The 27,980-nt window shown below is 49.0% G+C and overlaps 2 protein-coding genes across 4 annotated transcripts in view; both read left to right on the plus strand.

Annotated features, from left to right (window-relative positions):
- Nucleotides 1-27,980, plus strand: part of NF1 (neurofibromin 1) — a 208,931-nt gene that overhangs the window by 118,302 nt on the left and 62,649 nt on the right. The gene's annotated exons all lie outside the window — the stretch shown is intronic.
- AKAP1 (A-kinase anchoring protein 1) lies at nucleotides 89-25,584 on the plus strand. Of its 3 annotated transcripts, none has more exons than XM_075771464.1 (11): nucleotides 89-209; nucleotides 12,121-14,077; nucleotides 16,081-16,214; nucleotides 17,645-17,771; nucleotides 18,333-18,463; nucleotides 19,666-19,843; nucleotides 20,512-20,662; nucleotides 21,306-21,373; nucleotides 22,819-22,892; nucleotides 23,743-23,808; nucleotides 23,946-25,584. In XM_075771464.1, the coding sequence occupies exons 2-11, from the start codon at nucleotides 12,145-12,147 to the stop codon at nucleotides 24,003-24,005; spliced, it is 2,922 nt and encodes a 973-aa protein (XP_075627579.1). In that variant the 5' UTR covers nucleotides 89-209; nucleotides 12,121-12,144; the 3' UTR covers nucleotides 24,006-25,584. The 3 variants fall into 3 exon arrangements, with proteins under 3 accessions (XP_075627579.1, XP_075627578.1, XP_075627580.1); XM_075771463.1 differs by lacking the exon at nucleotides 89-209 and adding an exon at nucleotides 323-464; XM_075771465.1 differs by lacking the exon at nucleotides 89-209 and adding an exon at nucleotides 934-1,060.

The following is a 27,980-nucleotide window of genomic DNA, read 5'->3' on the forward strand; positions in this document are numbered from 1 at the left end:
CCACGGCCAGGGCTGACCAGGCCTCAGCGGCACCTCTCCGCTCCGCTCGCCTCACGCAGAACGGGACCGCTCTGCGCCGAATCCTCGCGAGTTCCGAAGGCGAAAGGAGCGGGGAAGGGGGGGGAGAAGGCGGCGCGGCGGCGAACCGAAGGCCCTCCCGAAGCCATGGCAACCAGAACGAACACAACCCCGCTGGCCGCTCCCCTCAGGTAACGGCCGCCGGGGCGGGCAGCGCAGTGCGCAGGCGCGACGCCTGAGGAGGGCGGGTCTCACGGGACTCGGCGCACGCGCGAGGGGGCGGGGCGGGCAGGCGGGGCGGGGCGGGGCGGCGGGAGCCGCTGCAGGTCCCGGCCCGGCCGGGCTGCACGTGGGCTTGGCGCGGCGGGCGGGACCGGGACCTGCTCGTGCTCCTGCTCCGGGCACCGGCGCGGGGAGGGCGGCGCCGCCGCCGCGCCGGACCATTCGTAAGTACCGCCGCGGCCCGTCGGTCGACCCCTTGGGGAGCGGCGGGGCCCGCTGCCCCCGGCTGTCAGCCGGCCAGCTCCCTGCAGTGCAGCGCCGCGGGTCTGGCGGGGCCGCCGCTGCCGGCCGGGGGCCACGGGACGGGACGGGGGGTGCTGCCCGCGCCTCCTTCCCTGCGGGCTGCCGCTCGTTAGGCCGTGGCCGCAGCGGGGAGCGGTCCCGCACAGACCGGCCGCGCCGCTGCGCCCAAGGTCAGCGCCGCCGCGCTCGGACCCCGGCCCGGCCCGGAGGTGACCCCCGACGGGGCCGTGGGGCGGCGGCGCTGCCGTCCTGGCCGCAGCGCCCGGCGCGGGGCCGCCCGTAGGCACGGCGGTACCTCCGCCGGCATCGCCGCTCGGGGCCCGAGCGCAGCGGGCCGGGCCGGTGCCCGCCGGGGAGCGGGGTGCGCTGGGGCGGCCGGTGGCAGGCGGGCCGCTGCGGGTGAGGGCAGCAGCCGTGGCCTGGCAGCGCGGCCTGAGGGTGCTCTCGGCGGCAGCTCGGAGTCTGTCGGTGGGTTTACGTGCCTTTCGCTGTTTATTTCCCGCCGGACGATAGCAAGGTACGTTACCGCGTCCGTGAGGGAAACGGCTGCGCGGGCCAAGGGAATTGTGTGAGGTGGTATTAAACGTGATTCATCCCCACTGCAGACCGTGCCGTAGCTGCTTGGAAATGAAAGCGAGAGATGACATAAGCGTGGCAGACTTGGTAGTAGAGATTAAGGATGCCTTGTGTTGTCTCTTGTATGTCTGGTATGGCAGGGCTTGCTTGTGTTATGGTAATAGCCGATAAAAACTGTTATTAGCAAACTTCTCATATATTGCAGTGTCTTCTATTTGTTTGTAAGCCAGCGTGGAATATAGTCAGGAGCAAAGGAATTAAATTAGGTTGCTACTGAGGAAGTAATGGTTCAGTAACCTTGTTCTCCTGGAAGAATCCTTGTTGTTTGACTTTTTTTTCTTTCCCCTCCTTTTCTTTTCTTCTTATTCTTTCCCCCTCCTTGGGGCGAGTAAGATCTAAGTTACTCGTGTTCCAGAATTGGGCAACTCGATCTACGTCTGGCTAAGTTCTTTATCGCAGCGTAGTGAGTTATACCACGAAGCAAGGAACGCAGAATGAATAGGCATCTCAGTAAGGGCATCCTTTTCATCAAAGTTATCTGTAGGAGTAGGAAGCAGCAGCAAAAGCTGCACTCAACCACAGTCTGTCTGTTACGGAAAAGTAAGGGGCTGCAGAATGGAAGTAATTCTGCCTTTCTGTGTTTCCAGGGTCATGTGCTGCCTTGGTCGGGCTGGCGGTTGTGCTAGCACCTGCCGAGTGTTATCGGTGCCTCTGTGGACTTTGTCTCAGGTGAAAAAGGAAAGGGCTTGTTGCTGGGGAAAGTAGTAGCAGGAGATGGTAACTTTACGTTTCTCCTGTTTGCTTTGTGCCTGTGAATGATCTACTGAGTTTCAGACGTGTGTGTGTAGTATAGCCAAGGAGGAGCACACGGCACGCTGGAGCGCGGCACAACTGCTCGTGAGGGAGGTATGGCTTTTCCGTGGTAGCACGTGGCCCAGAGCTGTCAGAGCAATGGAGCTGAGCTCGCTCCTCTGCCGGGGGGGTCGCTGGGTGACCCAGTTCAAGCCACTTAACCTCTTCATTCTTTAATGAGCTTCCTGTGTAAAGGGTGAAATACTGTGCAGGCGTCCGCAGAGCTACTGTACCCGTCATCTAGCAATCTCAATGGACCTGTCATCCTGAAAAAGGATAGTTAAGCTTCACTACGTGTATCGTGATGGCACAGTTTAGTTCTTGATTGACTAGTTTGCTTGCGTGTGCTGCCTAGTGCACTGAAGGAAATGACAACCTTTTACTAAGTTAAAAGGAGCAACAAGCCTGTAGAACTGGAGCTGTGCTCGAAGCTTGATAGAATCCACCTTATTGTTGTATTGCTTGCTGTCCTGATCTGACAGTCCCTCAGCTTCTCTGTCAGTGTTCCATTGAGCTCTTGAAGGACTTTTAAAACTTCTCATGGGACACCAGTGCTGGGTGATTTAGGCAGGTGAATCTCACCATGACTGCAATAGTATCTCGTATGATGGGGCTACAGGCTGTTTGCTCTCGAACATTAAACAAATGATATCGTTAGGTTCGGAGGGTCTGCATGGACAGTGCTGCAGGAACCCAGTCGTTGTGTGTTCTGGTAGCTGCTTCCTACTTAAGTGTGCTCTCCTTCGTGGCACCAAGTTTAGATACCTGTCCTAGGAACCAGATTCCTTATTAAAGATCTCTGGAGATGGTTTGAGGTGCTAATACTGAAAATCATCAACCGCTTAGAAAGCCTTGGCTTTAACCTCGACGTTCCACAATGCCTGAAATTAGACAACAGGAATTCTCCTCACCACCCAGGTGCGAGATGTAGGGGCCTGCAGTTCAGATCTACCATGGTGCGGAGGTTCCCCGTTCCTGCAGATTCTCTCGGGAGTTAACTGTGACAGGAGTTGGTTTGTTTGAGGATTGCAGCCAAAGCTGTTCAGAGCCAGAAGCAGTTGATTTGCTGTGTTGAGACTCTTGTGTTCATTTTGAAAACATTGCAGGCTGACTTCAGGGTTATTTGAGAGCAAGTCTACTTTTGCAGTAGTAGAGTTATCTGAAGAGCATAATGCTTTAAAAGCAACGTACCCCCCCATATCTATGGCACTCATCTTTCATGTGCACTTCACTGATGTGAAAAAATTATTTAAGGTATTTCTAGTGTCCAGGGAGACTGCAGTAAGATTAGGGCTGGTATCCCAGGTACCCTTAGCAATTTCTAGAAGTAATAAAAAAACATTAATTAAAACATTAATTACTTTTAATTGTTTAATGTTTCAGATCTAATGACTAGCCTTTTTAAAATTCTGATTTCTAACTACAGTGTTTCTGTGGAATCCTTAATCCAAATGGCTGGTTAAACTTCATGAAGTGATGATTAACTTCGGGCAGCCACTTTTAGATGCTTGGAAGAAGCTATTTTATTCAGCAGGTGCTTAATATTTCCTGAAAATTAAGGCTGTTGAGTTTGCTTCTCACGGGGATTGCTGAAGGTGTTATGTTTGTGTGTCACTCACTGTATTTGCAAATTATCTGTCTTCAGCTATTTTACTGTGTCTTTTTTATTGTCCACTACATGGATTCTGTTTAACTTTGCTGCTCCCCCATTCTGTATCCTGGCTGGAAGCTAACTCTCAATTTATGGGCTCTGTACATTACTGTTAGCAGAGTTGAATATTGCATAAAAGGTAATTTAAAATCATTCTTCAGCAAACAAATCACTGCTTGTAGACCTGAAGAGGTCCTGATTGCCTTTGACCTCTGCTGCCACCTGGCAATGAGGGTGAGAAACTTAGCATGTGCTATTGCTGATTTTGACTCCTGGTGTATAAATAGCAGCAGATCCTGGCAAACGCTTATGATCTGCATGTGCCTCTTGTATGGGGAGCATTAGCTTTGCATAGGGATAAACCTGTGAAACTGGAAACTTGAAGTCTCAGGGATTGCAGTATGTATCCCCATCACCCTTAGGGCTGTGACCCTGCAGTTCCCCATCCTTAAAGAGGAGCCTCTTGTGTTACAGGCTTGGACTTGTATTCCATTTCTTGTTGAAATGCAGGGTTAGGAAGAAATTTTTTGGTGTGCAGGAAAGAAATTTGCACGTCACTTCCCTAAAATGTTTCAAGGTGAATGGAGTATAGTGTTCTGTTTGCCTGGTGAGGAGGATGGGCTCCGTCTCTGGAGTTGGAGTACTTTATTTTCTATTCTGTGTGTTCCCTCCAACTCGATGTGACTGTAGGAGGGTCACTTAACCTGTGTCTTGGCTTTGCTTTTTAAAAAGAAAGGGCTGCCAAAGCTGAGGAAAGGAGGCAGTCTGCAATCTTTGGGGAACAGCCCCTAGTGTCATTTGGGGAGTGCTTGTAGGTGCTACCGCAATACGGATCAAAGTGAAGCACGTCTCTCTCTGATTAGGTCTCAAGTACGTTGTGTAACTTCTTGTAGCAAGCTTGTTAATGCGTACAGGTTATCTTCCTGCTCGTTCAGCCTAAATGACTCTTAGGGAAACCTTTCCTGTTCCTTCTTAGCGTAGATGTGCATAGAGTGCCTTTTTCACAAATGTTTGATATCGTTCCTCTCTGTGTGCTTCTTTGGCTTATTCTCAGCAAGCTCTGGGCACAGGGCTTTCAATGGAACACCACCGCTTTTTGCTTTTCTGTTTAAGTCTAGTCCAGCTTTTGTTTTGAGAAGCTGTTTATCAAGGTCTCATTGCTGTGCACACTAAACCTAGTGAGCAGGTCTTGACTCTGTTCTCCGGATACCTGTTTGGTCTCAGTGCTGCCTCTTCCAGCGGTATCAGTGTGTTGTGATGTAAACCTCACCATTCTGTCTCCTTGAAAATTCAAGTCTGTTTTTTTGTCTTGTGCGCAGAGTATATTGGAAGCCTTTAGTTAGTTTGGTGTCTGTTCCTGGGTGTTGTGCATGCTGGTTTTCTGGAAATTGATGTAGATGCCAGGCTTTAGATATAGCTGGTTGCTTTTTAATTTATAAGCTGCATCCGTAGTGGATGCTACGCTATGTTGGCCATAGCAAGGGCTGCATTAGCTTCATTGGTGTAGAAGCAAACACAAAATGATAACTATTGAAATTATTTTTTCTGAAAATCTGGAGAATAATTTGTTCTATTATCAAACCTGGGTGAAAATGCCCAAAGAATGAAAGATGATAAATCTGGATTTGAAGAAAATTTTTGCAATGTGTTGGTAGATTATAAGGGTAATAAAAGCTGCTTTGCCTGTACGGTGGAGGACTGATTCTCTTTAGTCTTCTATGAAAAGTGCTTTTAAAAGAGTTGAATCTGGACTGGTAGGTGTACTGTGGAGGTGGCTGTTCAGAAAGAATTCCAACAACTGATGTCTTAGCCTCTTGGCTGCAAAGTGGTGTTCGTTCCCCAGTCAGGGATACCGGTGCACAGAGTGGGGTAGTCTGGATCAGAGGACTTTCTCGGCAGTGAAAAAAAAAGTGGCGCAGAAGCAGTTCTGAAGTTTGCCGCTGTATCTGTGAGACGTTTCTGGCAAAGCAGTGAAAAATTGATCTTGCCTTCCACTGTAATAGAGGATTCACAGGGAGACACTAACTAACTTGGTTGAAGAAACTATAAATAATGAAACGATTGGAGCAGGAAGGTAATAAGATATAAAGTGCAGTAAGGAGCCTGATAATCTGATAGGGTTAATGTTAATTACCAAGCTTGAACTGCTCTCTGGAGAGGCCTTCCAGCAGGGCCTGGAGGAGGCAGGTGGTCCCTCCGTTGTGGACTCTCTGCATAGGAAAAAACAAGAAGTTGCAGTTTAGGTATTCCAATACCAAATGCCAATTCAGCTTTTGATGAAAACAGATCTTATGCAAGGGTGGGTCAAGTCTTTCGATGCCTGTTTCTGTGCAGTAATTTATCTTATTTTAATCTTCATGGTAGGGCCTCCAGTTCTTAGGGTTTTGTCAACTCCTGTTCTTATGCCTCCTATAAGGCAGAGCATGTGCTCCTGGTTATTTTTAGCATGGAAAATTTTAAGAGCCTACATGGTCCCATTTTGTTTTAACTGTGCCAGCCTTATCCAGTTCTCTTTCACCCAGAGAGTATTTATTTCCCGAGTGCTGTATTGCTAACTATAGGGTTCATAGGGAGGCATCCTGGCCTTGCTGTTGTAGCTACGTTTCCATTTTAGCTGCCTGCTTGTTTGCTCTGTGATCCTTCAGGACGGTCTTCAGTTCCAGCCTTGATTTCCACTGCTGTTGGGGTCTGGAAGCGTAACCTCTCCAGTGCTGGGGCAGGAGGAAAGTGTAGGAGCAGGGCCTGGCCACGCTGTCCCTGCGGAGCAGGGGGGCTCGGTCACCCGGGGGGGTGGCCTTGTCTCTCTTCCTGCAGAGACTTGAAGCAGCTTGTCCCCAGAACACGCCTTCCTGAGAGCCCTGAAAATGTGGAGCGAGTGCTTGTTGAGCTCCCGTCTCGGACCTTGAGCGTGAATCGTCTGGCTTCTCCGTGCCCCTCGTGCTGCACATTTCTGACCTTATAAGGATGGGTACGCTGCAGGGTGTTTGGTCCTGGCTGGAGGAACATGGGGGCTTAAAACTGTGCTGGGACCTAATGCAAACAAGGAGAACAAGTTGACTGTCCTTGGCTTTTTTTTTTTTTTAGTTAGGTGAGTGTGCACATTCATTCTTGTCCTCATCTCCCTGATCTTTACCAGGAGTTTTCCATAAATCAAGTCAGGATCCAGATTTGGAGAGCTGACTGTCCCCGACTCTCCCATTGGTGTCTTAATCCCATCCTGACCTACCACGGGGATTATTTAGCAAATTGGAAAAGGCTCCTGTCCTAGCTGCAGCTCTATGGCCGTGCCTTGACAGAAGGTGTGACATTTAGACCGGATTCCTGACGTGCCAGAAGGAAGTGGAAGTGGCTGGTGGTGCTGGGCGGGGGGGGGGGGGAGCGTGTACAGTGTGCGAGCTCCGCACTAGCTCAGCTCTATTTTTGGTGCAGGACGGCGCAGAGCCCTGCACGTTGGGAAGCCGCACTGGGGCATCCAGCGCTTTGCGCTGGTTCTGCCTTTGGCAAGCTGATTGTCTCGGTGCAAAGCCTCTGGAGCGGCTGCGCTTCCCCAGCTGGCTCCTCCTGCCCGGAGCGGGCAAGGACTGTCGCGCCAGGCTCCCTCCCGTTTGGCAGTGCTTAAGGCCATGTGATTTGACAAGCTGCCATTTTCTGTTCTGCTGCTGGCAGGAAAAATCCCAGGCTTTCTTCCCGCCATGTGTTTAAATGATCCCGTTGCCCCTGCAGTCCTGAACTGGCTGTCAAATTGGCGATGGAGAGAGGGTTTTGTCGGTCTTAAACGTGTTGGAAAACGAATGTGGGCTTTAGGAGCAGTCCTGTGGGGGAAATGAGAGAGAAGTATGTGCTGCATCTTACACCCATTTGGTTGAGCAGGTTAAAAATCAACCACCGTCTGGGCATCGCGTAAAAAGTGACATTGTGACCAGCATATCAAAATCAGGCCACCGAAGTCTTCATATTGCGTTTATGTAAGGCGGTGTTTGTTGGTGTTAGCTGTCCCCTAGCCAGCCCAGTGCTTTGGGATGTCTGCTGGCATCTTGTGCAGAGCCACCGCCTTTTATCCCTTTCTAGCTGGTGGAAAGACGTGGAATTCCCACCTTACACCATCACTGATAGTGTAATGCAGCTCTTGCTAAAACTAGTCAAATAAAAAACACGAAATTAAACGAGCTTTGCAAAGAGCAGTCAGCTAGTCCATCAGTCCCCACTGATCTAAACATCACAGAAGAGTGAAGATCTTTATCTTAAATTATATTAATGTTAAAATCACTCTTGGAGCTGTTTTGTCTGCCAGGCTTTGGGACAGGCCTGTCCCTCTGTGGGGCATCCTGCGACTGTCTTCCTGCGCTGCGGAATTGTGTGGGACTATTGTTCCCACAGTTGGTGCAACTTAATAGGGAATCGGATAATAATAGAGCTGTCTGTTTAATCAGGAAAGCTTGCTGGGAATGGACTTGTGAGCTACTTTAATTTGAGTTTGTGGTACGCCTATGAGACAGCTCGTAGGGTGGTTCTGCATTAATTATAACAACTTAAGCGGACAGCAGACGAGCACTTGCAGTGGCTCACAATGTGCCATTGTGCTGTAGAGCATAAATGTGAACCTTTTGTCTTAGGAATGTACAGGCTTCACCCTTCCCATCTACCAAGCTCCAAAACCCAAACATCCCAGTTATTGCACAGGTTTGGTTTTTTTTAGTTCCAAGTCTCAGATGTTGTCGTTAACCGACAGTTCATCCTCAGCAGTGAGTGCTGCTACCTGACTGTAAAAGCCAGCTGGAAGTAATTTGGATTTAGAAGATATCAGGTGTAAATGTCCAGTGAATGCAGACTCAAGTTTCCTGTGTAGAGCACCATAAATACCTCATTCATGATGTATTGGAGATGTTACCGGATTTCTTAAATCATGTCTGCAGCTGACCTTTGTTTTGGGATTGAGCAAGAAATTGTCTAGTCCCGGGTTTTGCCATTCATTTATTTACTTGCCTCAGTCGTTAGGACTCCGCAGTAAATGATGCGGAAGCAAGGCTGGTGTCCGAGCTGGCTTGGATCAGGTTGTGTGTTTGCTCCTGTGGGATGGGAAGGTGTGGCTGGAGAAGGTGAGAAATCTGGAGTGAATATTAAATTATCTGAGGCTTGGATGCTCGGTTTGAGCCCGAGGGAGGCATGTTTTTGTCCCTCGGCTAGAATGTAATCAGCTCCTCGTGAAAATTGAGGCCCTGAAGGAAAGTTGTGTTTGGAAACTGTGGTCAGAACACTTGCTCTGATAACAAAAGGTTTTTTCCAGTTGAGACAGACTAAGCATAGTCGACAAACTGACTTGGTTGTCTTCTCTTGTCGAAGAAATATTATGCTTCTAAAGAGGAACTAGATAATACCTTTTTCCAGTGGGTGTTTCCCATTTCTAGGACTTTGCTATCTCCTGTAAACAACCTTTATTTTTGTTGCTCATTGGCAAAAGTCTTGAGGCCTGTTTGGAGGAAAGTCTGTCTGTGTAAGCATTGTCAGACATGTGGTATTTTGCTTTAATATCTGCTCAGTGAAAACATAAACTGTAAGTGCATTGCAGCAAGGCTGTTCTGGGGATGTGGGTGACTGCTGAGCTTTGTGTCCCAGCTGTAGGCTTTGCTTCAGGAAGAGGAAAGGCATGTCAGCCCTGCCTCGTATTGCCCAGGTGAGGCTTGTAAATGGAGGAGCATGACTGGGACACGAGTCTCAGCTGTGTCTAGGCGGGGAAGGGTTCACACTCTTTCTAGAGTAAGAGGCAGCTTTCAACTCTAGGAAGTCAGAGGAGGAGCAGTGGTTAACATAGTCAATTTAGATGTAGAACAAACTTTGGAGCTGCGTTCCAAAGTAGTGTCTCTATCCAGGCTGCTTTTGCTGGGCAAATACCATTGTTATCACAGAGTGGTAGAGCTTGGAAGGGACCTCTGGGGATCATCTCGTCCAACCCCCCTGCTAGAGCAGCATCACCCAGGGCAGGTCGCACAGCATCGCGTCCAGACGGGTTTTGAATCTCTCCAGAGAAGGAGACTCCACAACTTCTCTGGGCAGCCTGTCCCAGTGCTCGGTCACCCTCACAGTGAAGAAGCTTTTCCTCATGTTCAGATGGAACTTCTTGTGTTCCAGTTTGTGCCTGTTGCCCCTTGTCCTGTCACTGGGCACCACTGAGAAGAGTCTGGCCCATTCCTCCAGACACCCACCCTTTAGATATTTACAAGTATTGATCAGATCCCCTCTCAGTCTTCTCTTCTCCAGGCTAAACAGTCCCATCTCTCTCAGCCTTTCCTCATACAAGAGATGCTCCAGTCTCCTCATCATCCTTGTAGCCCTCCACTGGACTCTGTCCAGTAGTTCCCTGTCTTTCTTGAACTGGGGAGCCCAGCACTGGACAGAACTCCAGATGTGGCCTCACCAGGGCAGAGCAGAGGGGCAGGAGAACCTCCCTCGACCTGCTGGCCACACTCTTCTCAGTGCACCCCAGGACACCATTGGCCTTCTTGGCCACGAGGGCACACTGCTGGTCATGGAGAGCTTGTTGTCCACCAGGACTCCCAGGTCCTTCTCTGCAGTGCTGCTTCCCAGCAGGTCAGCCCCAACCTGTACTGGTGCTTGGGGTTATTCCTCCCTGGGTGCAGGACCCTACACTTGCCCTCGCTGAATTTCATTTGGTTTCTCTCTGCCCAATTCTCTAGTCTGTCCAGATCTCGCTGGATGGCAGCACAGCCTTCTGGTGTGTTGGCCTTTCCTTCCAGTTTTGTGTCATCACCAAACTTGTTGAGGGTACACTCTGTCCCCTCATCCAAGTCATCGATGAATATGTTGAATAAGACCGGGCCCAGTACTGACCCTTGGGGCACACATACAGGCCTCCAACTAGACTCTGCGCTGCTTATCACAACCCTCTGGGCTCTGCCATTCAGCCAGTTTTCTACCCACCTCACTGTCCACTCATCCAGCCCACGCTTCCTAAGCTTGCTGACGAGGATGTTATGAGAGACGGTGTCAAAAACCTTGCTGAAGTCAAGGTAGACAACATCCATTGCTCTTCCTTCATCCACCCAGCCAGTCATGCCATCATAGAAGCTCTTAGCTCTCCTGAAGTCCAGGGTTGTAATCCTACTTATTGCCCTGCTCCTTCCACACAGGATCCTGAACTCCACCATCTCATGGTCAGTGCAGCCAAGGCTGCCCCAAGTCTTCACATCCTCAACCAGTCCCTCTTTATCTGTTTGTACAAGGTCCAGCAGCACCCCTCTCCTTGTAGGCTCCTGTACCACCTGTGTCAAAAAGTTGTCATCAGTGCTTTGCAGGAACCTCCTGGACTGTGCGTGCCTGGTGGTGTTGCCTTTCCAGCAAATACCAGGGTGGTTGAAGTCCCCTGTGACACCCAGGGCCTGTGACTGTGAGGCTACTTCCAGCTGTCTGTAGAAGGCCTCATCAACTTCCTCATCCTGATCAGGTGGCCTGTAGCAAACACCCGCCACAGTGTCACCCGTATTAGCCTACCCCTTAATCCTTACCCATAAGCTCTCAACTTGTTCTTCACCCACCCCTATGAGGAGCTCGATACATTCCAGTTGCGCTCTCACAGAAAGAGCAACTCCACCACCTCGCCTTGCTGGCCTGCCTTTCCTAAAAAGTACACAGCCATCTGTGACAGCATTCTAGTCATGCGAGCTATCCCACCGTGTCTCTGTCATTGCAATGAGATCACGGCCCTGCGACCGCACACAGACCTCTAGTTCTTCCTGTGTATTCCCCATGCTGTGTGCATTGGTGTGCAGGCATTTCAGAGAGGTAATCGAGCATGGAGGTTTCCCTGGAGGGGTGCAAGAGGGTTCACTGTAGCCATACACACCCTTGAGGTGGTTGGCTTTCTGGTTCTCCTCATCCCCAGTTGGATGCGATGGCTGAGCATGGCCACATTCGACCCCAGCCCCTGAGTCCTTCAGTTTAAAGACCGTTTCACCAAGTTGGCCAACCTGCTGCCAAAGATTCCCTTGCCTCTTCTAGACAGGTGGATCCAATCCCTCTCTAACAGAGTCATCAAAGAATGTCCCGTTGTTGTAAAAGCCAAAACCCTCGTGACGGCACCAGCCATGTAGCCAGGAGTTGATACGCATTGCACGTCCGTTTCTGGCTGCCCCCTTTCCTCCAACTGGCAGAATGGAGGAAAGGATAACTTGGGCACCAGTGTTTTTCACTTGCACCCCCAGGGCTTTATAGCCTTCCTTGATTCTGCCCAGGTGAAATTGTTGGAAGTGTAAAGATGAGGTAAAGTGAAATCGATGAGTATAATGGTGAGAAATGTCCAGGTATCTCTCGTCTTAGGTAAGGATCTTGTTCTGTGGTCTGCTGGTAGAGAGGTGAATTTAAAGAGCGGCTGGAAAACAAGCCTGTTCATGCAAATAGAAATACCTCAAGACATTTATGAAACTTCAGCCTTCCTGTTATCTTCCCTGTGACTATTTTAACACGGCTTCTGTTTCTCCTTCTAGATATAATTGCTGAGGCTCTGTAAAATGGCTTTACGCTTCCGCAAAGTCATCCCATATGCCATACCTGGAGTGCTGGCACTTCTTGGCTGCTGGTGGATCTATTCCCGTAGAAAAAAGTATGCAAGCTATTACAGCAAACAAGAAGTAGCCGTTGAAGAGCAGCGGGAAGTGCCAGAAGCATGTGTTCCGACGAGAGAGGCAGTCTTCGAGGAAGAGGAATGCCCAGAGAATGAAACCTCGACCTCCCTGCGGTCAGCAGGGTTGACGACGCCCTCTCTTCTGTGTCAAACTCATGAGAGGCTAGATCTCTCACAGGACCTTCCAGACCTGTCAGTAACGACACTTCAGCCCAGCACGCTTGAAGACGACAGTGAAAAACTAGAAACGATAGTATCTCAAGATGAAAGCAGTGGCACTGCTTGTGCATCTCTCCCTCTGACGTCAGAGTGTCACGTCAGCGCTGCAGCGAGCCTTCTACAGGATTCATGCTCTAGTGCCAACCAAGATGAGGGGCCATCAGCATCAATGACACTGACACGAGAGTCTTTGGGAATCACGGAGGAGATCAGCAATGCAGAGCAGCCAGATGATTCCTCATTTAAGCCCCCTGAGGAAAGCCAGATGCCAGAAATTGTGCCATCGGATACTGGCTGTGTGACAGCCCTTTCCTTGGGAATGGAGAAGGAAGCCAATATCCCACAAGCCTTTCTCAATAATGAAGTTGAAGTTGTATCAAGTCACAAGGATTCTGCAACGAGCACGTCACCGGGTAGTTCGGAGTCTGCCTGTTTGGAGCCGCCCAGGGAAGAAAAGATGTCTGAGTCAATTGCCAGTACTGTACCTGTGTGTCCGGAGGAGGACACACAGCCAAAAGGAAATGAATTGGAAAGAGAGAAGATTGGAGAAGTGAGTTTGGACAAGGAAGAAGTTGAGAAAATTGAGCAAGTAGCAATACAGATAATTTCCAAGGTCATTTTGGCAGCAACTGAGGAAGTGCTGTCTGGTTCTGCAAGCGATGTGCCCACTCGGATCTGCCAGGCTGCTGCCAGCCGACTTGAGACACCTCTGGAGATGGCAAGCGTTGTTTCCTCTGATCAGATGCTTGCAGAGGAAGCTACAGTAGCTGATGAGAACATTGCTGTGAAGAGTGATGCTGCAGTAATGACATCCCCACAGACAGAGGAACAGGATCAGAGTGTGACCGATTCCGGCTGTTTAATACATGGCTGTCTATCCGGCCCTATTCAGGGAGACAGAAAAGATGGCCAGGTGAGGAGCCGTGTGTGCAGTGAGGAAGTGCTGTCTGATTCTACAAGCGACGTGCCTGCTCGGATCTGCCAGGCTGCTGCCAGCAGAGTTGAGACACCTCTGGAGATGGCAAGCGTTGTTTCCTCTGATCGCGTGGTTGTGGAGGAAGCTACGGGAACGGATGAGAACATTGCTGTGAGGAGTGATGCCGAGGTAATGACATCCCCGCAGACAGAGGAACAGGATCAGAGTGTGACAGTTTCCAGCCGTTTATTGCGGGGCTGTTTATCCAGCCCTGTTCAGGGAGACAGAAAAGATGGTCGGGTGAAGAACCGTGTGTGCAGTGAGTCCCAAGGAGCTGAGTGGACTCCTGTGGAAAACTATGGAGGGTCACTGGAAAATTCACCTTTGGTTATGGGGGACTTTGGGTGCGGTGCACGTGCATCCGAAGGTGGGACAAGTGTGAAGGACCCACTGCAGAACACAATGCTGTCTGTCGCATCAGGCCAGCATTCGGACTCACTGAGGATATCTGCAACCCAAGAAGCACCTGCTGAGCAGAGCTCAGTACCAAGTGAGAAACCTCCTACTCTGAAGCTACCTGAAGGCAGCAAAGTGCCGTACAGTAATGGGATGCTGAAAGGGGATGGTCCAGACTTGCATCATGAGTGTAGCAGGGCAGCAGGGATGGATGGAGATCACTCAGGAGGTAAGGGATTTGAAAATCCTCCTACAAATACATGGTGAACAAGCATTTTATGTGCTGTAACCCTTCTGCTTCAGAACATGTTCAGATTTATCCTCTTTTTAACTTGCCCAGTAGATGACTATTTAGCCCTCGTGCAGGTGGGTATGCATTTGCTCTTGGAATTCCCATCTCTGCAGGATCCAGTGTTCAGGGTCTCTTGCAAAGGGGTGAACAGGCTGGTCCTCTTTCAGCACAAAGTTTATTGTCTAAAGCTAAGCGTGTGCTTGAGTAGCCCAGTGAAGTGAGCCATGTCTGGATGCAGGCCAGGCTGTTGAACACCTTGGTGGTTTGAGACCTGCTCATACAAATGGTTTCTGCTTCAGCTCAGGCAGCCTCTAGTAAGCACTGGGTTCATCTCTGTGTTTATGGACTGCTGCTGAAAGAAACCTGCCTTATAGCTTCCAGAGGTGCTGCTGGATGAACCAGGGAAGTGCTCTGAGGAATTGTGATCAAATCAGTTGGTTGCAGACCAACTACCCTAAAGCCTTTTTGTTTGGAAGGGTAGGTGCATGCCAAGAAATCCCAACAGGGAGCAATGTTCAAGGAGTTCCTCCATCTGTCTCTGTGTTGCTTTTGCCTTCTGGATACTGGATGGTATGTGCCTGGCAGAATACAGCACTGTCTGAGCAAACCCGTGTGACCTTGGAGATGGATGTTAAAATCCTTTATGAGACCCTGTGGTGCCAACAGCCCTTAATGACAGGATGTCTTTTGTAATTGCTACAAAGCAGTTGGAACAAAGCTGCTTGTTGCAAGACATGGGGATCGAGTTTGCCAACAATGAAGGATTAAACCCACAAAACACTTTCGCTAGTGAGAGTAACCATAGGAAGAAAACGGTTTTGCCTTGTAGTGAATGCTGGTGTGCCAAGAAGGTACAAGAGTGTTGTGGAGCCTGGGGATGACAAGGGCTGAGAGCTCTGCACAGAGCTGAAGGGTAGGGAGAGGGGATCTAGCAGGTAAAGCTGATCATGTGGCTATGTTGGATAAGAGGTCCTACAGGTGACCTTCACCCCCAGGCTGAGAGACTTCAATCCTCATCCTTGTCTAGGAAGTCTATGGCAAAGAGCTGCACTGTTTGCCTTTGAGTCTCTTAGACATCTGTGCTGTGTTACTGGGTAAGAATGTGGCAAATGTGAAGCCACTGTTGGGTTTCTTTTTCTCTTTGGTTTTGGACTGGATGGTCTGAATACTTGCAAGCAAGTGAGGATCTTCATGCTTCTGCTTGTTCATCTGGAGGAGGGATCAACCCTGTGTTACACTGACTGTGTCTGGGATCTGATCAGGGGGAAGCTGTTTGAGTTTGCCCTCTTCCCAGGTAGAAGTATTCCTGGTATCACCTGATGGTTTGGAAACAAAACATGGCTCAGCTCTGGCACCTCATTTCTTCAAGCATAGGAGAAATTTTGGCAAGAGGCAATCCCCTACCACAGCTAGTAGTGTGCATGCCTGGCATTCAGATCACTGTGCAACCCATGTTGGGGCAGGAATGTCATGTCAGTGCAAAGAGCAGAGGAAGAGCTTGCATGAACTGTGCCCCCCTGCATGCTATACTCCCTGTGAAGAACCCTGCTGAAGCCATGGGGAAAATACAGAACATCTCGCAGCAGCAGCTCAGGGTCGATGTCAGCATAGGTCTCCTTCAGCTGGTAACTTTGACTTAGTGTCCTGTCTCTGCTGCTGTGTAAGGTGTTGCTATTTTGAAGGACTCCTGCTGAACTCAGGCCTCTGTTGCGTTCCTAGAGGCATGCAGGTTTTTCTTCAGGTATAAAAGGAATATTTCAGTAGGTTATGTGTGACAGGACTTTACCCTTTCTGAAATACTGGAGAACCTGATACAGGAACATCCCAACTGAATGCATAGGAAGAGCTCGATGTAACCTCTTTATGAAATGCTGCATTTTCATGGGCTTGTGTCTGGTAGCTGGACTGTCTGAATGCTGACACGTGTGCATGTCTTGTAGCTTTGGATGTCAAAAACATGGATTTTGTGGACAGTGGCTGTGCCATGAGGAAGACAGTGGCTCACCAGAACGCTCAGCTAGAAGCAGAGTCCAGCAAGTCCGACTTCATTATCTGGGAAATAGAGGTCCCAAAGGTAAGCAGCCGCTGGCCTGCTCACACCTCCTGCCCTGCCCTACATAGCCATCTTCTGGTTCTTCCAGTCTGGTGCTGGCACTGTGCCATCCTGGGGAGATCAACCACAAATAAAAGAGGATTTAAGTGTTTAGTTCCCATTAAGGCTCAACGAGAGTGACGAGCCAGTACACAACTGTAAACAAGAAGCGTGTCAGCGCTACACCCAGGGTAACCGTGCTGGTTGTTTGACTCATTATTCCCCATTATCTCCCACCCCAGTCTGTTAGTCCAGCGCTTTGAAAGCGTTCAGAGGGCTTTGAGGGTACACTGTTATTGAGGGTAGATGATGAATTGTTTTTTCCCCTCTCCGCTATATAGGAGGGTTATATTTTGACTGCCTGACCAAACCCTTCCTCACAAGCTGAATGTTCATCTGAGCTATTCTGTGGAGCTGCAGTGTCTATGTCTTCATAGTGAGCTTTCTTTTGGGTTGAGGGAGAGATTGTGGGGTTTAGGACTGTGTTCATCCCTTCTTCCCTGCTTTGTATGTGCAAAATGACTTGTGGCTTTCCTGCACAGCATTGCTCTTGCAGTTCTGCTTCTCAGCAGACCTGAATACTGACAGCCAGTAACATGAGACAGCAGCTCCGGGCAGGATAAGCATGCTGCCTTGAGTGCTTGGATGCTGTGAGCCCAGTGAAGACACGTAACATGCATTTTAATAATCAATAAAACACAGGCGAAGGAAGCAGTTCTACAACAGAAAAATATGTTTCAGTGGTTAGTGCAGACAGGCTGTCACTTTTCTTAAAGTAGCTAACTTCACCTTGTATAGGATTATCCACGCTGACTCAGGCCCAACACTTCTGCTCTGGGATCTGGGCTCTGACAGGAAGTGGTGGCAGGTGCCAGTGGAGGACTAGACGTGACAGGGCTTGCACAGACATCTCTGCGTCGCCCCGCACAGCTGCCAGGGACTCTGGGGTCTAATGGCTATGATAGCCTGCTTCGCTCTCCTCTGAATGTCTCTACTCCCTTTCTAATCTAATTAGCTTGTTTAAAAGTTGCTAAAACTTAGTATTTCATATTTGAATGAAAAATGCATGTAGCATGCTTTTAAAAAAGAGAAAAGTGGTGGGAGATTGGGAAAGAATATGACTTGACTGTAGGAAGCCAGTAGCCTTTAGCAGGCCTGGGTTTGTCCCATTGTGTCTTTCTGCCATTCTATGAGATGTGAAGATGGATCTATGGAAATGAGTTGTGCTTACTGATCTGTATCTGCCTTGACTTATCCCAGACCAGCTGAACTCTGCACTGGTCCAGCATTGCCTTTATTTATCCTGCCTGGCCCTATGCTACAGGAGCTGGGAACGTAGGTGAAATAATCCGCAGAGTGTTGTTTGATCTCCGTTCCTCTTCCTGACTTGCTTTCTTGTCCCTTTCACAAAGGATTTAGTTGGCCGCTTGATCGGCAAACAAGGAAGATTTATGAACTTCTTGAAGCAAGCATCTGGTGCCAAAATTTATGTCTCAACACTACCTTATTTCCGTGACTCCCAAGTCTGTCACATTGAAGGTGAGTGGAATGTCTCTTTATGTGGGGTCTAATATGTAGCTTGGGGGCCTTAATTGGATGGGCAAGGAATTGAAACAGATTTAGTGGCTTTGAGTCTAGTGCTTTACAAAACTTTTCTGCTCGGCGCTGTTATGGTAGAGGTTTGTGTCAAGTCGCCTGTGCCTTGGCGCGTGAGCCCTCTGCTCTCGAGGTGAGAGTGCTTTTTAACATCTTCAGCTGCTGTAGTTTAACCAATGCCTTTTGCAGGATCCTTTGCATGAAGAAGGAGCTGTGGCATGTATCAGCAAATGCAGTATTGACTGTGGAGGTTGTTAGATTAATTGTGGCTGAAAAATCTCTGCCAGTGAATTGGGTTCATCCTGGAAGCTAAAGCTGTTGAAACTGGGACCTGGCGGTCTGAGTTGCTCACGTTGGTCTGATGCTGGGCTACATGGCCAGTCTCTGAAAACTGAAGTTGCTGATGTAGCGCAGAACGCTTTTGGTAGCTCTACGGCTTCACGTGGTGGGGGTGTCCTCAGCATATCTGTGCTACAGACTTGCTACGGGATTTTTGTCTTCCAGGCTCCCCGCAACAAGTAGAAAAAGTACTGGGCCTGATTGGCAAGAAGTTCAAAGAGCTATGTCTCACCAACATCCACGCTCTACCTCCACCAACACCACTGACACTTCATTCTCTCCTTATGACTGCCTGGGTGAGTCCCAGCTTGCTGGCTACGCTGATGTCCGGGTGGAAGGCTATTGTTGGTCACTGCTCTTGGAGTATGCTAGATCCATGTGGCTGGTGCACAGGTGCCCTCAAAACCAGTTTGGTTTTGTGTGGCTGTTGTCCAGCTTGTGTAACTGTTACACATCAGATTTATCTACCTGTTCTTCCACTGCTGTTTCCATTCTGCCTGAGCTGAGAAATGTAGAATCATTTAGGTTGGAAAAGGCCTTTAAGATCAAGTCCAACCGTAAAGCTAACACTACCAAGTCCACCGCTAAACTGTGTCCCTAAGTGCCACATCTGCACGTCCTTTAAATACCTCCAGGGATGGTGACTCCACCACTTCCCTTGGCAGCCTGTCCCAATACTTGAAAACCCTTTTGGTGAAGAAATTTTTCCTAATATCCAATCTAAACCTCCCCGGCGCAACTTGAGGCCGTTTCCTCTTGTCCTATCACTTCTTCCTTGGGAGAAGAGACCGACCCCCACCTGGCTGCACCCTCCTTTCAGGTAGTTGTAGAGAGCCGTCAGGTCTCCCCTCAGCCTCCTCTTCTCCAGGCTGAACACCCCCAGTTCCCTCAGCCCCTCCTCATCAGACTTGTGCTCCAGACCCTTCCCCACTTTGTTGCCCTTCTCTGGACACACTTGAGCACCTTGATGTCCTCCTTGGAGTGAGGGGCCCAAAACTGAACCCAGTGCAGCCTCAGCAGTGCTGAGTACAGGGGGACAGTCACTGCCCTGGTCCTGCTGGCCACACCATTTCTGATACAAGCCAGGATGCTGTTGGCCACCTTGTCCACCTGTGCACACTGCTGGCTCATATTCAGCCAGCTGCCAACCAACACCTCCAGGTCCTTTTCCGCTGGGCAGCTTTCCAGCCACTCTTCTTCCCCAAGCCTGTAGTGTTGCCTGGGGTTGTTGTGAGCCCAGTGCAGGACCTGGCCAATAGTCTCTTTGTGTACAAGGTGCCCCCACCCCAAGTCTGATTTCCTTGAACAGCATGGAGTAACAGGGAGTAGCTTTCTGCTTCTGATCCAAAACAGCTTTTGGAAGTGAAATACCAGAGTGTCAGGGCTTTTTCACCCGTGCCTGTAAGCTTCAGGAGTTGCTGGTGGAACATGGAGTTGCTGTGAATGAAGCTTGTGTTGCTGTGAACACTAATGAGAATTTCTTTCCTCCACATGACAGCTCTTCCTCCCAGATGGAGTTGCTGTAGAGGTAGTCGTGGCAAACCAAGTCGATGCTGGACACATGTTTCTCCAGCAGCATACACACCCCACTTTCCATGTCCTGCGTAGCCTTGACCAGCAGATGTACGCCTGCTACTCTCAACCTGAAATTCCAACCCTGCCAACTCCAGTAGAAGGCAAGTAACTTGGTTGCTCACAAATTTTTCAGTTGAGAAACTTCAAGGGTCATACAAAAGCCTGATGCCCCTGACTTTGGCTTGGGAAGTTTCCCAGTGGATGAGAATGTGAGTTCACTTGCTTAGCTGCTGCCAGAGTACAGCTGTTGCTCTCTTCTTCCTTATCCCAGTTATTCCTGGAGTACCTCCCTCCCCAGCCACTTAGCTGTGTGTTGAACTTCAGAATGAGACAAAGTCTGTCTCAGGTTATTTCTAATCAACTTGGCCTCTGTTCTGTTTTTGCTGACAAAGTGTAGAACTCCTCCCAAGTCTCCATCGTGTCACTGTCTGCACATGGTGTAGAGTGGATCACAAGGAAGGGAGGGGTGGTTAGTGCTTCCTTTCCTTTTTGGAGACAGAGCTCACTGTTAGTGACCAAAGGCTGGAAGCGAACTGGATACCTGGCTAGAAGACCATGGTAGTGGCGGACAGAGACTTGAGAGTACAAGCCAGCTCTGCTGTGTCCCAGCTGCAGGCTTGTCTGATGGAGGGCTGGGGGTGTGGAAAGAAGATGGAAGCAGCATGAGAAGAAATGCTGTTGATTCTCAGTAGAGAACTGTGCAGCACTACTAATGCCAAAAGTGCTGTCTTCTGGAAATCCACTTCTACTGAGCTCTTCTGTTTTGCAGTTGGTATCATCTGCGCGGCTCCAGGCCTGGATGGGGCATGGTTACGGGCTCAAGTTATCAGCTACTTCGAAGAGACTGGTGAAGTGGAGCTCAGATACGTGGACTATGGAGGATACGACAAAGTGAAGATAGACAAACTCAGGCAAATCAGGTCTCTAACTGCTCTTCCATGGCCTGAGGCCATATCTGGCTTGAATCTTCATCAGAGGCATCCATGTAGTTTGAATTGCTGATAGGTTTTTCCAGACCTGAAGCGGGAAATGGTAGAAAGGTTTGTCTCAGCAGCGGATGTGGAGTCCTTGGGAGCACAGCAAGCTCTTGCAAGGCTTTTTTGAAGGGGAGGGGAGAGGAAATGGCAAATTCTGCCACTTCAGCGTGGAAGCTGAGCAAAAGGATACCTTCAGCAGGCCCCAAAGTGTAGTTAATTGATGAGTCAGGAATAAGATGCAGGTTCTCTGTGCCCCAGCCCCATTGGCTGGGAGAGCCGTGCTGGATGAGGATTTTCTTATGCAAGCCCGTGAAATACTTGATTGAGCCCCAGAGGTGGGAGAAAAGCAGTACAGCCTCCATTCGGGAGGTGGGTTTTGCCTGGAGCCCGATCCAACTTGGCATGCTAATCAGACAGTTTATTGCTGCTGCCGCTTAGATTGCTGGGAGAATAGTCTGGGGGTTTTTGTGTCATTAATTTTAAACTGAATTCCTGTTAAGGTGACATTGATTAATCAATTGCTCTAAAGAATACAGGAGTAACTTAAAGCCATGCTCTTATTCTGATTGATTCTCTTTTCTTTAAGGTCTGATTTCTTATCACTACCTTTCCAAGGAGCAGAAGTTCTACTAGACAACGTGGTACCACTTCCAGGTAACGGGATTCTCGAGACGTACCGTCGGTGGTGCTCCTGTGGGTTTAAATGGATGCCAACTGTGCACAAGCAATGACTGTCTAAACCTTCTACCTCCTCTTGCAAGCGCAGCCTCTGATGTGACTAGAGCAAGGATTGGAAAAATTGTATTTTATTCTTCTAAACGTGCTAGCATAGCATAACCTGTCAGACTCCAGGGGAAAGTTGATAAAAGGCCAGGCTTTTTCCTGCATGGAGGGGAGAAGGAGTGACTCTACTAAACAGCAAGTTGGCAGGACTGGCAGGGTAGAGGTGAAGTAGCTGTAATTATGCTGCCTTCTGTCACAGAGTAGCTGTACATGCAAACTTAGTTTTTAATCTGCTAGACAAATATGTGACATTTCCCTACGAAAATGACGGGTGGGTCTAGTTTTGTGTTCAAAAGACTACCCTCCAAGCACTGGAAGAATGTCAGTCACTGCCTAGAAATGTTTTTTGGTTTGCTCCCCGCCCCCTGCTTTTCTGGTGCTGTTAGAGATGCAGGCTGTGCTGGTGTCTAAAAGCTGCCCTTCTGGGTGCGGGAGGGGTGGCTGTAGGAGCTCAGGGTCAGGCCAGGTTTCAGCCCTGGGTTTGTGGCTGCAGCACTGCAGGAGGTACAGGCCCTGCCAAGACTAGAGGGGTGGCAGGGTTTAAGCTGCTTCTAGCAGAAGTCAGTGTTTTGCATGTTCCCTGAGGAGATTGACCTCCTTCAGGATTTGTGGGCTTGTCAGGAGTTGTTCCCTTGCTGCTGGAGATGATCTTGGGGTGGGGACACCAAAGGAGAAACTTCATTTTGCAGCAACTTTCCTCCAAAATTAAACCACTTCTGTCCAGCCTGCAGTGTCGATTGTAACTGTATTGCCTGGGACAGCAGGGTTTCCCGCCGCATTACCGCCGTGGAGTTAGCAACAGTATGCACCTGAGCTGTGCAGGCTGAGAGATGGGAGCTGCCGGTGCTTGCACAGAGGGCATTTGCACTGTTCAGGTGCCAGCCAGCCTGCGGTACAAATGTTTTGGAGAGCTCCCATTGAGAGTCCTGCGCTCTGTGCAGGGTCAGTAAAGTCCTGAAGCCCCTGAGCTTAGTTTATTAAGGGTCAAAATACTAATGGCAGCTCAAAGGTACCGCAGAAGTCTACTTTTCTGTCTTTAAAGCCTCCTAATTCATCAGCCACTGATGTTCACATTAACTTAGCTAGTGGCTTTAGAAAGCGCTTCATCCTTTCCCTTCAGCAGCACAGCAGGCATACTGCTTGTGTGATCGCCAGCTTAATAGACTGGGTTCAGCAAATGCCTACAGCAAGGGTAGGCGAGGATGCTCTGGCCTAACTCATGTAGGAGGTCAGACATGATGAGCTTAGTAGTCCCTTCTGGCCTTTAAAACCTGTGAGTATCTCATTTGTTTTCTCCTGCTCTCTTCTTTCCAAAGACGAGGATCACTTTTCATCCGAAGCTGACGCCGCTGTTGTTGAGATGACCAAAGGCGCAGTCCTAGTGGCGCAGGTACCTGAGAGCTGTCTGCAAAAGCCTTGTTGCTGATTTGACTGCTGCTGTTATCCTCTGTGCCCCCAGCATACTCTGTGTGTGTTCAAATCCAAAACAAGGGCCGAGCTTGTCAGGCCGGCTGCTGGGCAGGGTTCTTGTGGAGCAATCTGGGTGCTGAGAACTTCCTTGTGTAGCATCGGCACCGCTCCGGACGCTGTGGCTGGGAAGGGTTGAGTATTCCCTCTTGTTGCTGATGCGGGCCGGGAGGCAGGGCTCCTGAATGGCTTTACAGAGCACAAAGTGGCCTGTTGTCCAGCGGAGAAGTATTCGCCTGGGTCTGCACTGCTTTGCCAGTCTCAGCTGTCTTTGCAACACCGACATCTGGGACCTGGCCTCTGGCTGGCCAGAGGGAGAAGTAAGGCTTCTGGCAGTGTCCCCAAGGCTTCTGCATGTCGTGCCTGATCTCAAGGGAGAGGCGCTTCCCTCTTTTGAAGTGCTTCTACTCGTGGCTGTAGCCATCCCCGTCAGTGGAATTGGGACGAGTGGGAAGCTGATGGCATTTGTGATGCTCAGCCTCTTAGCTTCCTTTGCTTTAAGGCAGTGCTCAAAGGCATCGCTGATTCCAGCAAGGGCGCGGATTTGAGTGACTAGAGCAAACTTGCAGCAGGGTGTCCCAGCTGCCTGGTAGCAGTAGCTACCTTTCCTCCAGCCTACACAGAAGTTTGAGTATTGAGTACCTGCTGTGCAGTGACTGACACTAGCCTTGCATCCTCCATGGCTCAGACCAGACGCTTGCTGAGAATTGCTCACACTCATGACCTGAATGAATTGCTGATGCCTGCAAACTAATGTTTTTCTATGTTTCCAGGTCACAAATTATGACAATGCAACAGGTCTGCCACTGATACAGCTGTGGAACTTGATGGGAGACGAGGTGTGTATGTTGACGTGTATTTTTTCAACACTGTTAGAGTTTATGATTATGTGTGCTTTTTGATTGTTGATTAGGAACTTGCTGATGTTTTTCTAGTGGCTTGTTCACCCTTCTACTTTTTTTTTGCCTCCCTTTAGGTGGTGTCAGTGAACAGAACTCTGGTGGAAAGAGGATTTGCTCGGTGGCTTGACTACTAGCGATGTCCTAGATGCCTTGACAACTATTTCTGCGAAGAAATCTTGTTTTGCACTGATACAATTTGGTTTGGCAACTTCTCATAAGAAAACCTACTTTCACCTGCGTGCGGAGTTTTGCTGGTCCATTCAAACGCATTTTCCTCAACTGTTACCATTTCACCTGAAACACATACCTCATCTCAGTGAAAGGCGGGGTGTTAAAAGCCATAATGACAGATACTGTAGCTTTAAAGCAAAAAAAAAAGTCCTCCCTGGCCTCTACTCAAAAGTTGAATGCAAAAAACCTTAAAACCTTGGTGCTTGCTTGAAGCTAGCAAATGCCCCTGAAATGTTAACTGTGGTTGCATTTCTGTTCAACGTGTATAACGCCCCATGAACTTAGTGTCTGCTTTTCCTAAAAGTTACTTTGGTTGTCCTTTTTTAACAGGCTCTGCCTATGAAATTAATGAATGTTATTAAGGAATTTAATGTTCAGTTATGGATTTTTCTATATTGTGCCACTAACCTGCACAAACAACATTCATCTTGTGGCTTCCTTATGCCAGGAGGTAGATGAATTGCATTTGTTGCACTTACTGTGGCACATGTCTCCCTGCAGTCATGGTTTTTAGGCTTGATATGCTTAAGGAAGAAAGCTTCTCTGTGCAGATGCTTGAAGTACAGGATGTTACCACTACAATTTTTGCTCTGAAATGTCATGTATTTAAAGAAAAGAACTGATTGCCAAGCCCAATTGTAGTTTATATTTTTCTAGCTGTGCAAGTCTGTAAATATATATAAAAAAACATTGTAATATGTAATATTTTGTACAAGAAAAACACTGGAAACAAAGGGAACTTTACAGAAACTTTTTCACACCAAAATGTCCTATGTAGGTAGAACTGGTTTGGAGTGCATTAGGGTAGCCGACATATTTGGAGCATCTGAATGCTGGGAGTGTTTCAGCTCTGCTGTATACAGGATTAGCATTCCCGTAGATTGCTGTCTGGTTTGAATTGTGATCACTGCATTCTTTGCTATGTTGCTGTACAGATCTGTTTAAAAAAAAAAAAAAAGTAACAACTTGGCATTAATATTGCAGTGGTGTTCTCAATTTTTTTTTTTGCTCCTTTTTAGATTTCTATCATATTTAAAATTTTGCTCAAGTAATTTAAGCTGACTTAATACTCTTAAACACATGCCCTCTAATGTATATCATTTTAGATATGTATTGCGCTGGGATTTATTGCTGGCAGAGAAGATACTTGCTAGGGAAATGTTGATGTAGTCAGTCCTCAGAAGTTTTTTCAGGTGGATTCAAGGATGTCCTTACATCATATGAGCTAACATGTCAGTGCATCACACATTTGGATAGTTGCCTACAAAAGCATTTGGTCCAATCCCTTCTGATATGGTATGGTGGTTTGTTTTTTTTTTGAGTTCTCTCCTATTCGGCACTTATGATTTAATGTTCATGTTTGCAGTAACATCCAATGAAAACTAAATTTGGTAACTCAGTTAAATCTATAAAACATATATCCTCTTGGAATGTTTCTTTCCATTTCAATTAAAGCTCAAATTTTAAGCCGTCTTAATCAAACTGTGATGACTAAGAGCCTTCATTTCCTGACCTTTTGCGATGTAGGGTTAGGAAGGGAGCTCAGTGGGATCGGCAGGTGAGGAAAGATCCTGATGGCTTTTCACCAGATGCAGAAAGGTTGAGCTTCAAATCTCCTGGGGTTCCTTTTACTTCCAGCTGAAAACTGGGTTTATTTTTATGATGAATTACTTATTAGAAAGCCGTGGTCTGAGTACTGGTGCTAAAGGCTGTTGAAACTGTTGTATATTTGTGGAATTAATTTACTCTGGACTCAGGACATCCCTTTTGTCACGCTTGTGTGTTGAAAAGTGAAACTTGGGAGTCTGTTTCTGTTGTGCAGGCTATAAAATTCCCTCTTTAAAATGTTGACAGGTTTCTTGCTCAAGCCAAGCAGTGCAATGATGTGAATTGGTGTCCCAGGAGCAGTTTGTCCTTACCCTGGTATTGGAGCACCTTGCAACAGGAAAGCCTGTCCTCGCAGTAGGATGTATGCACGTGCATTTCTGCGTGGAAAAGAAGCGAGGGCACGGACTATGCTAGGTCAGCACAGAGCGAAGGGAGTTAAAGTACTGCCGTGGTGGTCTGTAGATGTGTACGTGTGCACACGCAGCTGATCGGGGTTCAAGGTATCAGTCCTCCAGATCACGAGGACTAAAACCAATCCCGCGGGTTCATTGCAGAACATACACACAACCTGTAGATGCTCTGGAGTACAACTCGGTGCTGCTGAGGTAGGTGACAGGTGAAGAACAAAGCATCGGGATCTCTGGTGGGGGAGTAGTGGGGTTGGAGCTTAGCAAGGTTCAACGATGTCCTTCTTGCTTCTCAGCCCAGGAAGAGGTTTTGCTTCGCGGGGTTTCTCAATCCTTGCTAACCTCCAGTGCCTGCTGAGGGATGGCTTTCACCATCAGGCGTGATCCCCCAGGTACAGACCTGGTAGCTGGCCGCTTGCACTGGGGCGAGTAACACGTTATCGATACCCCGAGTGCGGCGTGGGGCTGGGCGTGCACAGCAGCTCCCTGCCGCTGTTGGAGGCAGTCTGTGTGAATTCGCTGTTCCAAATCGCCTGCCGGTTGTCTTTCCCCGGACGCGGTTTCTGGCTAAGGGGAGGACAAAGCCGCCGTGTAGCTGTGAAGGAGGTTGTCTGTCCTTCAGCTCGGGAACTCGAGTGGTTCAGCAGTGCCCTACTGCTAGGTGAGGTCTCCCCCTAATTAAACCACTTCTGTTGGGCAGGAGCCAAGCTCTCGTAGCGGGTTTGCGTTTCAGCATTAAGGCGGTGACCTCGTAGCTCTCTCCTGCCGGTGTCTGGCGTGGTGGACAGGCCGGAGATGAAAGGACAAGAGAAAGTGCAGAACCCTGCACTTGAGGTCAGTCTGATGCAGGTGCCTGCAGTGCCCAGAGGAGTTCACTTGTATTTGTTCTGAATTTCTCTCCAGGACTTTTTCTTTGCTCAGGGAAGCTTTATCCCCAGGGGCTAGATTCATACTGGGACAGAGAACTACAAACTGTCCGTGGTCGTGCACAGAGTTGTTGCGGCTTTCTCTGGCTGCAACCTTGCCAGGACATGGGAGTATAAAATAACGAGGTGTGGAAGCGGCCGGGCTGGGGCTTCGCTTGGGGCTTGGGCTGCTTCCAGAGAAGGTGCAGCTCCGCAGGAGGTGGGTAACACAGCCCGTCCTCTTGGGAAGACCGTAGTCCATCTGTCTTCACCCTTCTTCACCTCACACCGGTGCTCTCCTGGCTCATTCTATACTGACTTTATTCCTCTGAAGCTATTCTATACTGACTTTATTCCCAGCGCTGGAGTTTGCTGAACGGGTGGAATGGAGCTGGTGTCATCTCTGGGACGCAGGAGCAGGGTGGCCGCGATCCAGGAGGCTTGCTTACTGAATGTCGAAGTAGAAGAGGAAGAATCTAATTCAGACGGACAGTCCTGAGGTGGTAGCACCATCCCAAGGGAGCGGAGACGCTGCGGTTTTAGGGTTCGGAAGCAAGTGGGTCTCCCTCGGCTCTACTCCCGCATCCCAGAGCACTTTCCAAGATACAGCCCGTGGTCATCAGATTCAAACAAATGCGGGTTGGGAAGTGGTGGGTGTTTTCCTTAGGAGCTTAGAGCTGAACTACTTAATCTGCATCCGTGGGGATGAATGTGTTACTGCTTGTTGTTCGTGACAAAGTTTAATTCATTGTCATGTTGGTGTTTTTTTCGCGTTGAGGGCCATGCCAAAGCCAGGAGTATGCAGCAACTGCTGGCAACGGGTGTGGGGAGCTCTCCTGGTGTCTGCTCTGCAGCCCTGGTCTTCCCCTGGCTCTGCAGTATGGAAAAACATCCTGTTCCCTACTTGTGTTCTAAGCTGCCTGGTTTTTAAAGCTGCAGTAAATAGGATGTTGCAGGG

The sequence above is a fragment of the Balearica regulorum genome, chromosome 19 (assembly GCF_011004875.1).
Source record: "Balearica regulorum gibbericeps isolate bBalReg1 chromosome 19, bBalReg1.pri, whole genome shotgun sequence".
NCBI lineage: Eukaryota > Metazoa > Chordata > Aves > Gruiformes > Gruidae > Balearica > Balearica regulorum.